The 14,800-nt window shown below is 39.9% G+C and overlaps 2 protein-coding genes across 2 annotated transcripts in view; both read left to right on the top strand.

Annotated features, from left to right (window-relative positions):
* Positions 1 to 14,800, top strand: part of IK (IK cytokine) — an 80,521-nt gene that overhangs the window by 55,866 nt on the left and 9,855 nt on the right. The window lies entirely within an intron of this gene.
* On the top strand, positions 1,557 to 14,578 carry WDR55 (WD repeat domain 55). Its single transcript, XM_053464162.1, has 9 exons — positions 1,557 to 1,596; positions 3,446 to 3,487; positions 7,300 to 7,457; positions 7,908 to 8,008; positions 8,917 to 9,004; positions 9,857 to 10,036; positions 12,108 to 12,207; positions 13,695 to 13,864; positions 14,057 to 14,578. The coding sequence occupies exons 1-9, from the start codon at positions 1,579 to 1,581 to the stop codon at positions 14,397 to 14,399; spliced, it is 1,200 nt and encodes a 399-aa protein (XP_053320137.1). The 5' UTR covers positions 1,557 to 1,578; the 3' UTR covers positions 14,400 to 14,578.

Genomic DNA, 14,800 nt, shown 5'->3' with positions numbered 1-14,800 from the left:
TCCCGGTGCTGAGAAAGCATCCCACCGCTGCCACCAGATGTGACGGGCCTCGCAGTACCCTGGCTGGGCAAGGCCGGACTAGGAAGGAAAAGCAGCCCTGGAAACATTTGGAAACCAGCCCCATATAGTTTATCTCGCGGTTGAGCTCTTGTACCCACACACACCCCTTATACATACCCGAGGCACACTATTTGCATTACAAATAACTATAAAACATTCTTTTTATCACATCGTTTGTATTAAAATGCCAGAAAGGAAAAGTATTAAAAGGCCCTAATAAATTAAATCCATTAGAAAAAATGGAATCAAAACATTTGCTACTGCAAAAATTTAGCAAAACAGTGATCACATTATTATTCTTCACAATATTCTTGTAAGAAACTTTTATTTCTTTATTAATTCATGTAAACTATTATTTTGATTATTATGATTGAGAAAATACACTTTTGTTTTTATTTCCTTTTATTTGCCAGGCGGCCCCCCCACCCCAGTTATGGACATCTGCCCCCAGGCTTGCCCCCAGAAATGCCTTATATCACCCTATATGCCACGCTGCCTCCCTGATATGCCTTATACCCTCCTATTTGCCACTCTGCCCGATGATATGCCTTTTAACCCCCTATAGCAGAAATGCCTTATACCCCTATATGCCAGGGGCATAGGATGGGACATAGTGGCATATAGGGGGTTAAAAGGCACATCATGGGAGAGAGTGGCATATAGGTGGTTAAAAGGTATTTCTCGAGGCAGAGTGGCATAAAGGGGATTAAAAGTAGACTTGTGCATTTCTCTTCGGGCGAACATGAAAACGAACACGAAGGAGAGAAGATAGCGGCGGTAAACCGTAGACGAAGACGAAGACACACACCACGAAGATCTTCGTGATCGTCTTCGTCTACTAATCTCCCCGGTCCCTTCCCCATCTAGCCTGCCTTATCTTCGCAGCATCGCTGGGGGTTGACGTCAGGGGTTAAAGGGCAGTGCGAGTAAGCCTATTGGTCGCCTGCAGGGTCTTCCTCTTCTATTCTATTCTGATTTCCTGAAATTTCGGCGCATTAACTTGTGTTCTCACTATACAGATCAGAGATAAATCCTTATTTCAACACCTGTGAATGTGATTTGAATATCTTTACCCCACATTAGGCTTATATTTCCCCAAAAACCCTTATTAGAAGCATCTGTGGGTCCCGGGTGTTTTATGCTCTAACTATAAAGCCCCATCTCTCTAATGCCACACACCAAGCTTATCGGCCTACGAGCAAAGATGCTGATTTTTTTTATTAGCTGCGGTTTACACTTCAGATGCTAGAGGGCGCTATAACGCCACTCTGCTTTATAATGGATCTGTGCTCTAAAAAGTCCTTGGAGTTCAAAGCAAATACGTGCTATTCTATATATTTATACATACGCAGTCGAGCTATATTATGCAGTGCACGTTTACAACCCTTAAATAAGATACACCTACAAAAGTACACCCTGTTGGTGTTGTAATTGCAATAAACACGTACAATATCGCATACATTTATTTTCACTTCCTTTATCTGCCTGCCAGGACCTCGGTGCACATTATTTTTAAAAATGGCGGCGCCCACAGAGGTAAGCATGATCTCAGGATGTGTTTATTTCTACCCATCGTAGCAAAGATCTGCGCTGATTGCTATTTCCCAAAAGAGTAGAAATGGCAGTAATGGGATAAGAGGAGTCTTATTATCAAAATAATGTTCGTTTTCGCCACTGCTTTACGCCCGTCTGATAATAGTAATATCGCAGTAATTGCTGCAGTGTGCAGGATTGCAGAAATCAGGGCATCTGCTGGGGCAGTTAATTCCTTTCCTGCTGCAAATACTTAATGAGATTCTTGCCTTGTCTTATGCCAAGACCTGGTGCACTGGAAATAAAGAGTTCTTTTATGGGTATTAGCATTCATGCCAAAAGTCTCTCTTTTGTGATCCAAGTCCCTCTTTTCTTCCTGAGGACCCTGTTGACGTTCATGGATAATAGTATGTTAGAACTTTGTGTGGCAATTATGTATTAAATTGTATTCAGCATTTAATAGGTCACCAGGTCACATACAAAGTATCGGTAAAGTCCCAAAGTGCTCAAAATGTTGTTAGGTATGGAAAGGTAAAGGGCAGCTGATTATTCCTTATGAGAATTATTATTACACCGAAAGAGATTTTCTTTTTATACCTCTAGGTGGCGCAATATCTTAAGTAGATATCCTGGGAAACATAATTATGACATTTGGTGGGATTAGAATGGTTGCATTTGTGTTTCGTGATGTGATGCGCAAATGCCTTAAACTAGACTTCGAAGTAATAGCTTATATATTATACTATATATATATATATATATATATATACAGTGGAATAGGAATGCATGTATTTTATCATTTTTTGGTATCTATTATGCAGTTAGCATATGTTATAGATAAACAGAAATTTGGAAAACCAATAGCCGTTTTAAGGTCCCCCCTTAATTTATCACAAAGTCGCTCAGCACTCTAGTAGTTAAGTGAGGTGTGTTTAATTCAGCAACACATTTATAACGCACCTTACTTATAGATATTCCACTCTGCCCCCCCCAGATATGCTTTATGCCCTGTAGATTTGCCACTCTGCTCCCTAGATATCCCCCCCCCCGGATTTACAAATGCACCCCCAGACTCCTTGGTGTCTAGCGGGCCGGCTGCGCGATGCGTGTAGACAACCTCCCCTGCCGGCACTTCCACTGGGGCTTCTATGGAGAAGTGCCGGCAGCGGAGGTTGTCTACGCGCATCGCGCAGACGTCCACGGCTGCCGGAGAGGAGGATCAAGGTGGCCTGCAGCACTGCAGAGGTTCTGAATCCTAACCCGGTTGCTTGCCATGAAATGGAGAAAAAAAAAAAAAAAAACACCCGCCCGGCGTTGGGTGATATGAATTGTGCATCCCTGCGCTAAACCACAGAATTTAAAGAAAATCACATTTTTCCATCAAAATAACATGAAATAGATGTGAAATACATTGTAGACGTTGTTAATGTTGTAAATGAGTATTGTAGCTGGAAAAACGGCTGAGTTATAATGGAATATATTTTGGTAAATAGGCCCTTTCCCATCACTCCTCTGTTCCAATGGCACTTTGCGTTCGCTAATCCCAGTTTAAGTTTAAAAAGCTAATAGATCATTAGAAAAAGCCTTTGCAAAGTGACCCCAAACTTTTGAATAGCACTATGTATGTATGTATATATATATATATATATATATATATATATATATATATATATATAGATATAGATAGATATCTAAGTGTAAGCTGCATATATATATATATTATCAGAGTAAAGCTGTGAAAATTGACACAGCCTCTCAGGGGGAATAATTTGTCCGATGTCCCAAAACTGCAAAGTAGCCATCTATAAGTGCGGCCCTGTACTATGCATTGAATATTATTTTTCTTTTTCAGACGGCACCTCTCAACAAAGACGAAAATGATGAGCATCGACAGGTCAGAATAATTTTAGTCTAAAACAGAGGATGATTTGTAATTGAGAATAGTGTTTCTTTACCACCTTCTAACAGTTCTTTTTAATCACGTTCTAAGGAATATTAGCTTGGCAGCTTGTTCTTTCTTTGTACCTAACATGCCGCTGTTTGTCTTAAATCACGAACAGCCCTACCAAATACTAATTAGCAGGCATGTGCTAATCTTGTCTCTTTTAGACAGTCTTTAATTAACTTTAGATGACACGATTGATTTCTGCATACTAAATGAGTTGCGCGTCTGGCAAGTCAGGAAAGTGTAAATTAACAGTAATCCCAATGTTTACAGGTTTTTTGTTTTTTTTTTAATCTAAGAAACAATCACCATATTTTTAAGTGAGGTCTATAGGATTGCAAGACCGGTTTTATATGCCCACAGATGCACGCCAGAATTTCTATGGATTCCAAAGAAAAAGCTTCTAAATAGGGCTGCAACTAACGATTATTTTCATAATCGATTAGTTGGGCAATTTATTTTTTCGATTAATCGGATATAAAAAAATATATGTACATTTTTCATTTATTTAAAATAACTGGATGTTAAAGACAAACAGTAGAATAAAAAAACTTTGAGAAAAATACATTTCTTGTTTTTATTTCCCAACCTGCCCCCCCAGTTATGCACATCTGAGCCTAGGTTTGCCACACTCCCCCCCCAGATATGCCTTATACCCCCAGATATGCCACTCCACCCTCTCCAGATATGCCTTATACCCCACTGCTGCCGGTGGGCTTCTATGTTGGAGCTCCGGAAGCAGAGCCGGCCTTAAGTGTTTTGGCGCCCTGTGCGGACTACGCCTCTGGCGCCCCCCATCCCAAAAAAGGAAAGGAAAAAAATGCCCCTTCTTACTGCCCCTTCTCACTGCCCCCCCCCTCTGCCCCTTCTCACTATCTACCCCCTCTCCCTACTTCTCATTATCCTTACTTACCTGCGGTGGGAGCGGGAGGCGTCCATCGTCCTGCTGTGCCGCGGCGCTCAGCATGAAACGCCGGCACCGCAACAGAGTCACAGAGAGTGAGGGGCTCCGAGCGGTTGCTGAAAACTTCACGAGCGATTTTAAATTAAAATACCTTTTTCTTGTTTGTTTCTATCTTTATTTAACATCCTCTGTGTTAAATAAAGTTAAAAAAAACTTTATTGAACATGGAGGATGTTAAAAAAAAAAAAAAACCCTGATGTTTTAATTTAAGTCCCAGGCAGGCTCCCCTGTTGCCATGGCACCCTGTGCGGCTGCACAGGTCGCACACCCCTAAGGCCGGCCCTGTCCGGAAGGTCATGTAACCCCCACGCTCCTTCATTTCACATAAGATTTCTATCGCAGGGTAGGTGCCACAGCTAATAATAATAAATACCGTAAATAATAAACCCCTATTTTATGTTCCCCAATAACAGCAGTATCTCACGTGTGTAGTTTTATAATGCTTCGGATTATACTTTTTTTTTTAAGCTATTTTTGGGGTGTGGGTAACAAGGATTTTTTTTATTTTGTACTACTTCTGGGAAAAGAATACACGGCTCTGTTTAAATAAATAAAGCATAAAAAATGTAATTTGTGCTACTAGCACCAAATCTTTTGCCAGAAATAACTCTTTATTCATGGATAATGACTTATCAGACCAAAAAGCAGGCACTGATAGGTCGTTGCCGTAGCAGCAAAAAAGTACCTTTTAAATGTCTGTTTTCTTGTAATTACAATAAAACAAACATGTTTTGTCTAAGTGGAACAGCAACCTTAACAATAACATTGCTGCGCATTAAAAAGCAGAACATTGTATGAAATGTAATGGGAGGAATCTGCATATTTCATTTGATGCCATTTATATTCGAAATAACCGTGTCTACTCGCGTGACACTTTCCATTGCTGGGATTAGCATTTCCATTCCTTGGGCTAAGACCTGAATTCCTAGTCTTTTTAGTGATTTTTAGCACAATGCAAGGGCGTTTTGTAAATCAAATGGCAATGAAAGAGTCGTTATTTCAGTCCGTTCTATGTCTGGCTGCTGTGCATGAAGAATAAAGCAAACTAAGTGTCTCATGCTGGTCTGGTCACAGAATAGTTTTCTAATAGCAGGCATTTATATGTACAGAGGTGCTGGATTTATGGCTCCAGTCCCTACATGGCTCCAGTCCCTTCATCAATAGAGTGTCATGCAGCATCCCAGTTCTGGTTTCCAACACACAGATATTGTGTGATAACTTAAATTTGATGATTCTCATATAGTGTGATTAAATGTGCGTGATGAGGGAACTTCACTTTTTCATGGATTCCCTGTAACCATTTACCGCCGACCTCCGCCAAAGTTCCACTTACAGTGTGGGATCTATTCACTAAAGAGGGTGTTTGCAGGAGGTTCTAACTCTCCCAATGTAACCTCCCAATGGACCGTAAGCTTTTGAGCACAGAGTCCTCTTCTCCTTGTACCGGTATGTCTTCAAGGGGTATATTCACTAAAGGGAGAGCAGTGATTTCAACTGCCTTCACTATTTGCTATAAAGGGCAGGTTTCTCCAGCGAGGAGGTCTTTGCTGGCTCTGCGTCATTTAGACGACGAGGAGACGTTGGAGAAACCTCCTTTAACTACGCTTTATGGCGCGCCGACCGAGCTCTTACTGCAGGAGAACCTCGCTGGGGTTGGTCCTTCATAAGTTGAAAAGTGAGAACATTCAACCCATAACTTTCCTGCAAACTCTCTCTTTAGTAACTAAAACCCCAATGTGTGTTGTTGTTGTTAATGTTGTGTTATTCCATATTGTATAGAGTGCTGGCTCTCTATGAATAAAATGCAATGATAATGTCACGTAAGCACCCGTGGCCTACAAATGTTTTTGACGTTGGATTTTAACATCCCTTCGAATCTAGAGCTCATGGCCAGTCGGAAATCCGGCTCAGGTCCGCATAAGGGGTTATTTGGGGTTATTAACCCCTTAATGACAATGCTCAAAATGCATTGTTTTCAATGGGTTTAGGGACCGCCCATTGTCCTTAAGGGGTTAAAAAAAGAAAAGTCTGAATAAAGTCTTTAGTTGTCTCAATAAAGAGTAGGTTTAGGTGAAACGTGATCTACATGTTTATCTCGCTCTGACGGACAGATAATCTGGGTCCGTATCTACTTTGTAAAACAATGTATTTAGTGTAAAAGTACAGAATGGCTCCTAAACAAGTCCAGGGGGCATGAAAATTGGTAAACGCCACCAAATGGAGACCTTTAGAGTATGAATGCATGAGTCTGTGCCTTGAATTGTATGCTAATTGCTTGGCTCCTACCCTAGGCCGTGTCAATAGCTAGACATTTATCCAAGATCTTTGGTAGATATGGTGCTATTTGTGATAATTTAACTTTTAACTCAATTTGCATTCTAAACCATTTTACAAAAAAGGTAATCTATCTTGGATGGTTTGTAATACCAAGGGCGTAAGGCCAGTTTTATCAAACTTTGGGTTTTCTCATTATTGACCCTGATTAATAATAACGTTACCAGCCTGTGTCTGAGGAAACGCGAGGAAACATTTAAAATAATAATAATATTAATATTTTCAAATATTGGAGCCAGGCTCGCACCTCAATAACCTGTACAACCCACACCTTTCAGCCCCAGGGTGACCGCCATAAATTCCGATTTCATTCATTGGATCGGAAGCAAGTAGGCTCAATTGGTTCATGACAATTCTGAAAAGTAAAATTTACAGATTTATATATATATATATATTTTTTTTTTTTTATATATATATATATATATATATATATATATATAATATTTTATTTTTTTCCGTTAAGTCTGAATCTGAAGAATTGGATGATACTGCAGGACCAGCGGAGCCGAGAGTGAGGGAAACTCCAGAGGACATCTCGTTTGAAGCAGCTGTGAACGCCATTGCGTTTCACCCCAGTCGAGATATCGTTGCTGCAGGAGACGTCGATGGCGATGTGTTCGTGTATGTATTGTGTGACCTTTCCAACATAATTCCCCTATCCAAAAGTTCATGCCGTATGAAACGTTTCTCCAGAAAAATAATAGCTGAGGTGGACCCGTACGATGCATCGGTAATGTAAACACAGGACGTAACTTGCTGTAGTTGTCCCTTCTTAATCCATGGCTAAATTGGGGAGCTAATAAGCGATGAAATGGGGTTTGTAAGCCGTGAGTAACACTCAGATATCTCGCTGTCATTAGTAGGACAGCACAGAAAGCAATCGGCCATATTACTGTATCAGGTTGGTTTTTAAACCCACGGTTGTCCCAACCTTCTTCGTAGCGCAGAGTTCTTCGCAGAGTTACTGTGGGCCGTTTCTGCTTAGTCTGGTATATTTTCTTTCTTTACCTGGTGACAGCGACGTTTGGCTAACTTTTCCTGATTTGTGGAACACGTTTTGCGTTGGTTTAGCTACTCGTATTCCTGTTTGGAGAATGGAAACAAGGAACTCTGGTCATCTGGACATCACCTCAAATCCTGCAGAGACGTGGCTTTCACCAGCGATGGTCAAAGTAAGAGTCTAGAATGTCACAGTGATTTTGTGCCCTCCCAGAGAAATAACACATTTCTGTTTAAATCAATAAATGGTTTATTACTTGTGTGAGAGTTTTGATAGATTTCACCACCAACATCTACCCACCAACTCTCTTAAATGCTGTTCCTGGCAACATGTAGCCTGCTAGCGGCTCTTTCTACCAGCAGATGGCAGCACTTGGCATTTATTTATTATTATTATTATTTATTGTTTTATATAGCGCCATCAAATTCCCTAGAGCTGTTACAAGAGGGAGAAGTTAACTAGAACATTAAAATTGAGAATAGGGCCCCGCTCTTGTGAGCCGTCAGTGTAGGAGGAGGTTGACGGGGAGTTAGAAGTTGAGAGACTGCTTGGCTAGAATGGTTTGATTGTAACACGGGTCATGCGGACAAATCAGTGTTATTTAATGTTTTATGTTACATGAAATGTTTATGGGAATTCATAATTATTAAAGGGATGTTACAGAAAAATCAAATATGACCTATAAAACTATACAATATGCAGGGCCAGCTCAACAGTATTGGCGCTGCACGATGCATAAGTAATAATAGCGATACAATGTTCATCTCACCCACAATGGATTTTGTGTATGTGATTTAAAGGGAAATATGGTTTGTTTATTTAAATATTTGTATTTTGTTACATGCACACAAGCACACAGTAGGAATTGTTTGGTGTCACCTGTAGTTGTTCCTAGTACTGCATTGATAATTGTATTCGGAAAGAAACTTGCGCATACCCAGATCTCAACCTGCCTGCGTTTAAAACTCAATTGGAATCAGGATGAAGTCATGCTGAAACATGCTCTAGCTTTTTAATGTCATTATTTGTATGTTACGCTTTTTTCCCCTTTTTTTTTTTTTTTTTTTTTTTTTTTTTTAGATCTTTTCACAGTGTCTAAAGACAAGTCCATACATATACTCAACGTGGAAGAGGGTAAACTCATAAAGCGCATCTCCAAAGCTCACGAGTAAGGATGCTGTTCATATTTTTTCTCCGCACTTAGACCCTCAGCACTGCTTGATACATTTATTTCTACTTCCTTTTCTAGTACTTTGGTATGATTAAGATGGAAAGATGATGTATGATGCAATTTGATAGCTTGATAATTAAATGTTAAATAGCTTTTTTGTTGGTTATGAGATATTTCTTATGCTGCGGGTTAGTATAGTTATTTTTATTTTCGCATATTCATATATTTCTATATGCAAAAGAATTAAACCAATTAAAGGAATAGTCATTTTTGGCAGGACTATTGCCTTATGGTAAATATTAAAGTCCCCTCCAGCCTCCCAATTCCGACTAGTATAAATACCTTGGACGCACAGAATCAAGACCCCCCAATGCCCGTCCACCAGCAGGAAAATTAAACAAGCCATTGTGAGGAACATTGAAGACCTCCTAGTTGGCCTTTCATGGCCACCAAGTTCATCCTTTCCCATATAGCCTACATTAATAAAAACCGATGCAACAAAAACCTTTATAAATCTCATGCTAAATAATTTAAAGAGGCCCTTCGCTGTTTCTGCAGGCCGTGTGTGTGTTCTGATTTAAATATATTTATACATACCATTGGCTTCAGGCAGTTAGAGCCCTGTATCCACTACTCCTTGGCAGTTCTATTCCAAAACTGCTTTAGGGTCCTCTGTGAGTTTTTGTTAACAAAATGAAGTTTTATTGTTCTATAAATTGTAATGTAATAGTAATCTTATATATATATATATATATATAGACCCTTGCCGATTAACCCTTTTAACCCCCTTTTTTTTTTTTTTTAACACCCTTCTGTATAGATTCTGTCTTAATGTTCTTTCTCCTACAGCACCTCTCTCAACAGCCTACTATTAATAGATGAGAACTTGTTTGCTACCGGTGATGACAGCGGGATGCTGAAGGTGTGGGATCTGCGGAAAGGTGAGGCCTTCATGGAGATGAAAAATCATGAAGATTACATCAGTGACATGATCATTGACCAGAACAAAAAGCTGCTCCTTACTGCTAGGTATGTTAATCTTGCAGTTTTTATATTTATTGAATTTGGCGTATAAAACAATAATTTAAAGAGGTGCAGCTCTATACCACGAGGCGGATCAATTCTAAGTTACTAAAAAGAAGACATAAGGGAAGGAAACCTTGGATCCCCAGCCGGCCTCAGTGCTCACTGGGCTGAGTTTGCTGACTTTCGCTGTAATACTGGATGTGTCATTGTATACATTGAGAAGAATGACATCACTTCCTGAACACAGTATGACTGCTCCTTTGGGATATTTCATATTGCAACCTCCCAGTACTGCTTGACCCACCATATAGACAAACAGCATGTGTGTGTGTGTGTGTGTATAATTTCCAGAAACTACATTAATCAGATCTATGTCACTTATTGTACATAACCAAAACGCCCTTATATTATAACTAAGGAAAAGGGCACCGATATCCATGTTTAAATATATTGTAAAAACACAAAACAGCACTTTTCTGGCACTTTTTATTTCTATAAATATAACTAAATTAGTATACAGTTGCGTACAAAAAAAGTGACCCCTTTGGATCTACCCTGCATATATTGGTCTTTAAATTGAATATAAACACAGTCTGCTTCAACAAATAACACACAAACAGTTTCATGTCTTTCATGATCGCACTCTTTTGGCAGCGATAGCCTCACTCAAGCGTTTGCTGCAGTTGCACGATGGATGGGATGGATCATTCTTCTTGAAAACTGTTTAACAATATTCTTGGGATGTCTGGCGCGAATCTCTCTTGAAGTCACGTCTCAACTTCTCAATCAGGTTGAGGTCGGGACTGGGCCTCTCCATAAAGTGTGTTTTCTTTGGCTGAAACAGTTCTGTTGATTTGCCTTTTGCGTTGGGGCATTGCCCGGCTTTGGTTGACAAATAGATGACCTTCTCCTATTCTTCTGCAAAATGTCTTGATTTTTACATTGATGATAGGAAGCAGTCCAGGCACTGAGGCAGCAAAGCAGCTCCATAACACAACGCCTCGTCCGCCATTCTTTTGTTTTTAGTTGGTAAGAGGTTTAGATGCAGTGGAGTCATCCATGGTGTCCACACTGTTCTTGTTCGTTGTTTTACTTCAGGCAGAATGGTCAGTAGTGATGTTAGGATATTCCATAGATTACTGTAAGTCTTAAGATGACACTCTAGGATTCTTCTTAAACTGAGTGAGTGTCCTGCACTGTGTTCTTGTAGTCCACTTCTAGGGAGAGTAGCACATCAGGCCCAAATTCCGGAAACAAAGTGCCAAGGATCAGACATAAGAATAGTTGGGAAAGTCCAATAGTCAAGACAAGCAGCAAGGTTCAGTAACGATTACGCAAGCAAAGGTAGGTAGGAGCGGCAGGAAATGTAATCGGAAAACAAGCCAGAAGTTAAGAAAAAAAAAAAAAAAAAGAACGAGACAACGTACTCGGGAACATAAAGGTGGACAGATTGCAGGAAAATGGTAACAGCGGCCGTAGGGACACTCCAAAATAACCAAGCGCTGCTGCGTGTTATGTGTACGTTTGGCACGCCTTTATAGTTCTGTCCAGAATGCCCGTTGTGCCCTTCATTGCATTGTGTCTGTGCATTGATTAATGTGCCCTTGCTATGGACACGGTGCATCAATGCCCGATGTACATGGGATAGCGGACAGCCGGGGTGCCCACTGGGAGATGGACGATGCGCACGCAGTTGCATTGCAGACCTCCTAAGGGTGACGTACAACGCGACGCAACACCTTAACCTAATTGCTCATGTACCCTTTCCACCCCGCACTGCGAAAAACATGGTGTGTTCAACATATAAAGGTTTACGTGTTATTAGTCGAAGCAGACTGCTTGTATTGTTGTGACTTGGTTGAAGATCCCATCTGTTTTAATGGCAAAAATGTGTTTAATACAATGTAAACAGTATCGGTATCGATTTTACAAATGTGGCTAAATCAATCTGCGTGCTTGGTTTCCATTTAATGTATATATATATATATATATATAGGTGTGTGTGTGTGTATGTGTGTATATATATATATATATATATATATATATAATGTGTTGATATTCTTTCCTGTCCCAGTGGAGATGGAACCATGGGTGTCTTCAATATAAAGAGACGGAGGTTTGAATTACTGTCAGAATATCAGAGCGGAGACCTGACCTCACTTGCTGTCATGAAGGTTAGTGATCATAGTAACCTGTAGAACATAACACGAGTATACAGTATATATAAGTTGAGTAAAGTTACAACGTGCCGCAGTATTCACAATTGAAGTGAAATACGTGGCTTGGATAAATTAGAATTAGAAAGTCAAGCGAGTGCTTATCTGTAGCAGAGGGCCGTATTTATGAAACTAAACGTTGAACAATCCTGATGCTTACTTTACAGTTGCTTTTAATGAATGTGACCTGGTATGTTGTTAGCTGTATGACCTGGTATAAGATCATTGTGAGATGTACTAGCGGTATAACCTGGTATAAGATCATTGTGATGCACACTAGCGGTATAACCTGTTATAAGATCATTGTGATACACACTAGCGGTATAAATGGTATAAGATCATTGTGATACACACTAGCGGTATAAATGGTATAAGATCATTGCGATGCACACTAGCGGAATAACCTGGTATAAGATCATTGTGATACACACTAGCGGTATAAATGGTATAAGATCATTGTGATACACACTAGCGGTATAAATGGTATAAGATCATTGTGATACACACTAGCAGAATAACCTGGTATAAGATCATTGTGATACACACTAGCGGTATAAATGGTATAAGATCATTGTGATACACACTAGCGGTATAAATGGTATAAGATCATTGTGATACACACTAGCAGAATAACCTGGTATAAGATCATTGTGATACACACTAGCGGTATAAATGGTATAAGATCATTGTGATACACACTAGCGGTATAACCTGGTATAAGATCATTGTGATACACACTAGCGGTATAAATGGTAAAAGATCATTGTGATACACACTAGCGGTATAACCTGGTATAAGATCATTGTGATACACACTAGCTGTATAACCTGGTATAAGATCATTGTGATACTCACTAGCAGTATAACCTGGTATAAGATCATCGTGATACACACTAGCGGTATAAATGGTATAAGATCATTGTGATACACACTAGCGGTATAAATGGTATAAGATCATTGTGATACACACTAGCGGTATAACCTGGTATAAGATCATTGTGATGCACACTAGCGGTATAACCTGGTATAAGATCATTGTGATACACACTAGCGGTATAAATGGTATAAGATCATTGTGATACACACTAGCGGTATAACCTGGTATAAGATCATTGTGATACACACTAGCTGTATAACCTGGTATAAGATCATTGTGATACTCACTAGCGGTATAACCTGGTATAAGATCATTGTGATACTCACTAGCGGTATAACCTGGTATAAGATCATTGTGATACACACTAGCGTTATAACCTGGTATAAGATCATTGTGATGCACACTAGCTGTATAACCTGGTATAAGATCATTGTGATACACACTAGCGGTATAACCTGGTATAAGATCATTGTGAGACACGCTAGCTGTATAACCTGGTATAAGATCATTGTGAGACACACTAGCGGTATAACCTGGTATAAGATCATTGTGATACATTGGTTTTCCAGAGAGGTCGGAAGGTGGCATGTGGATCCAGCGAAGGAACCATTTACCTGTTTAACTGGAACGGCTTTGGGGCGACAAGCGATCGCTTTGCAGTGAAGGCTGAGTCTATTGATTGTATGGTGCCCATCACCGACAACATTGTGTGTACGGGGTCCATGGACGGTGTTATCAGGTGAGCAGTCACGTGATTTTATTTGTCATTTATTGGATGATATTATTTTGAGAGTTAGCTGCTTATGGCTATAGTTTTGTGTGCAAAGATCCATATATGTCCATATATGTTATGACTTTTTATTAAATATTTATATATAGGATATGTATGTAAAAAAAAAAAAAAAAAAAAATAACTTTTCATTTTATACAGAGCCATTAACATTTTGCCCAACCGAGTAGTCGGAAGCATTGGGCAACATCCAGGCGAACCTATAGAGCAGCTTGCAAAGTCCCCAAATGGCAACCTCTTGGCCAGTTGTGCCCATGACCAGAAAGTGAAGTTCTGGGATGTGTCCTCACTCGGCTCCGTCATAGTTGACGATTACCGGAAGCGGAAAAAGAACAAGCAACTAACTGCCCTGAGCAAGAAAGCATTCGGAGGAGCAGAAGACTTCTTCTCTGACCTGAGGGAAGAGAGCGAAAAGAAAGATGAAGAAACCAATGAGGGTGGAGAAGAAGACGAGAGTGACAGCGACGACTCTGACAGCGACTAAAGAGAACCCTAGAACTGTAAGACAAATTGTAGGACCTTTTATACAGAATGTTTTGGCGACTGGACTTTGCCGTGCTCCCCGTTCTTAAATTCAGAATCCAGGACCACAGTATACATGTGTGAGAGAAATGCCCGAAAAAAAAACATCAATTTTCCCAAACCTCTTTTATTTCTGAAATAGAATTTCAGTGCTTGGCAAATTCCAGGGGGAGCATGTAGCCATCATTCTTAGATTTTTTTGGTCTGGCTTGTAATATCTTACAATTTGCAGTCAGAGGGGAGTTTATTCTGTATCTGGTTTTATTGAATAGCTATTGAATTGGCTAACAAAAGCTATCTAATGGGTTCAACGAAGAGACTTATATGTTTCTTACTATTTTGAGAAAATGAATTTTAGACCAA

Source organism: Spea bombifrons, chromosome 4 (genome assembly GCF_027358695.1).
Source record: "Spea bombifrons isolate aSpeBom1 chromosome 4, aSpeBom1.2.pri, whole genome shotgun sequence".
Lineage (NCBI taxonomy): Eukaryota > Metazoa > Chordata > Amphibia > Anura > Pelobatidae > Spea > Spea bombifrons.
This window is presented reverse-complemented; position numbering and strand designations above follow the sequence as displayed.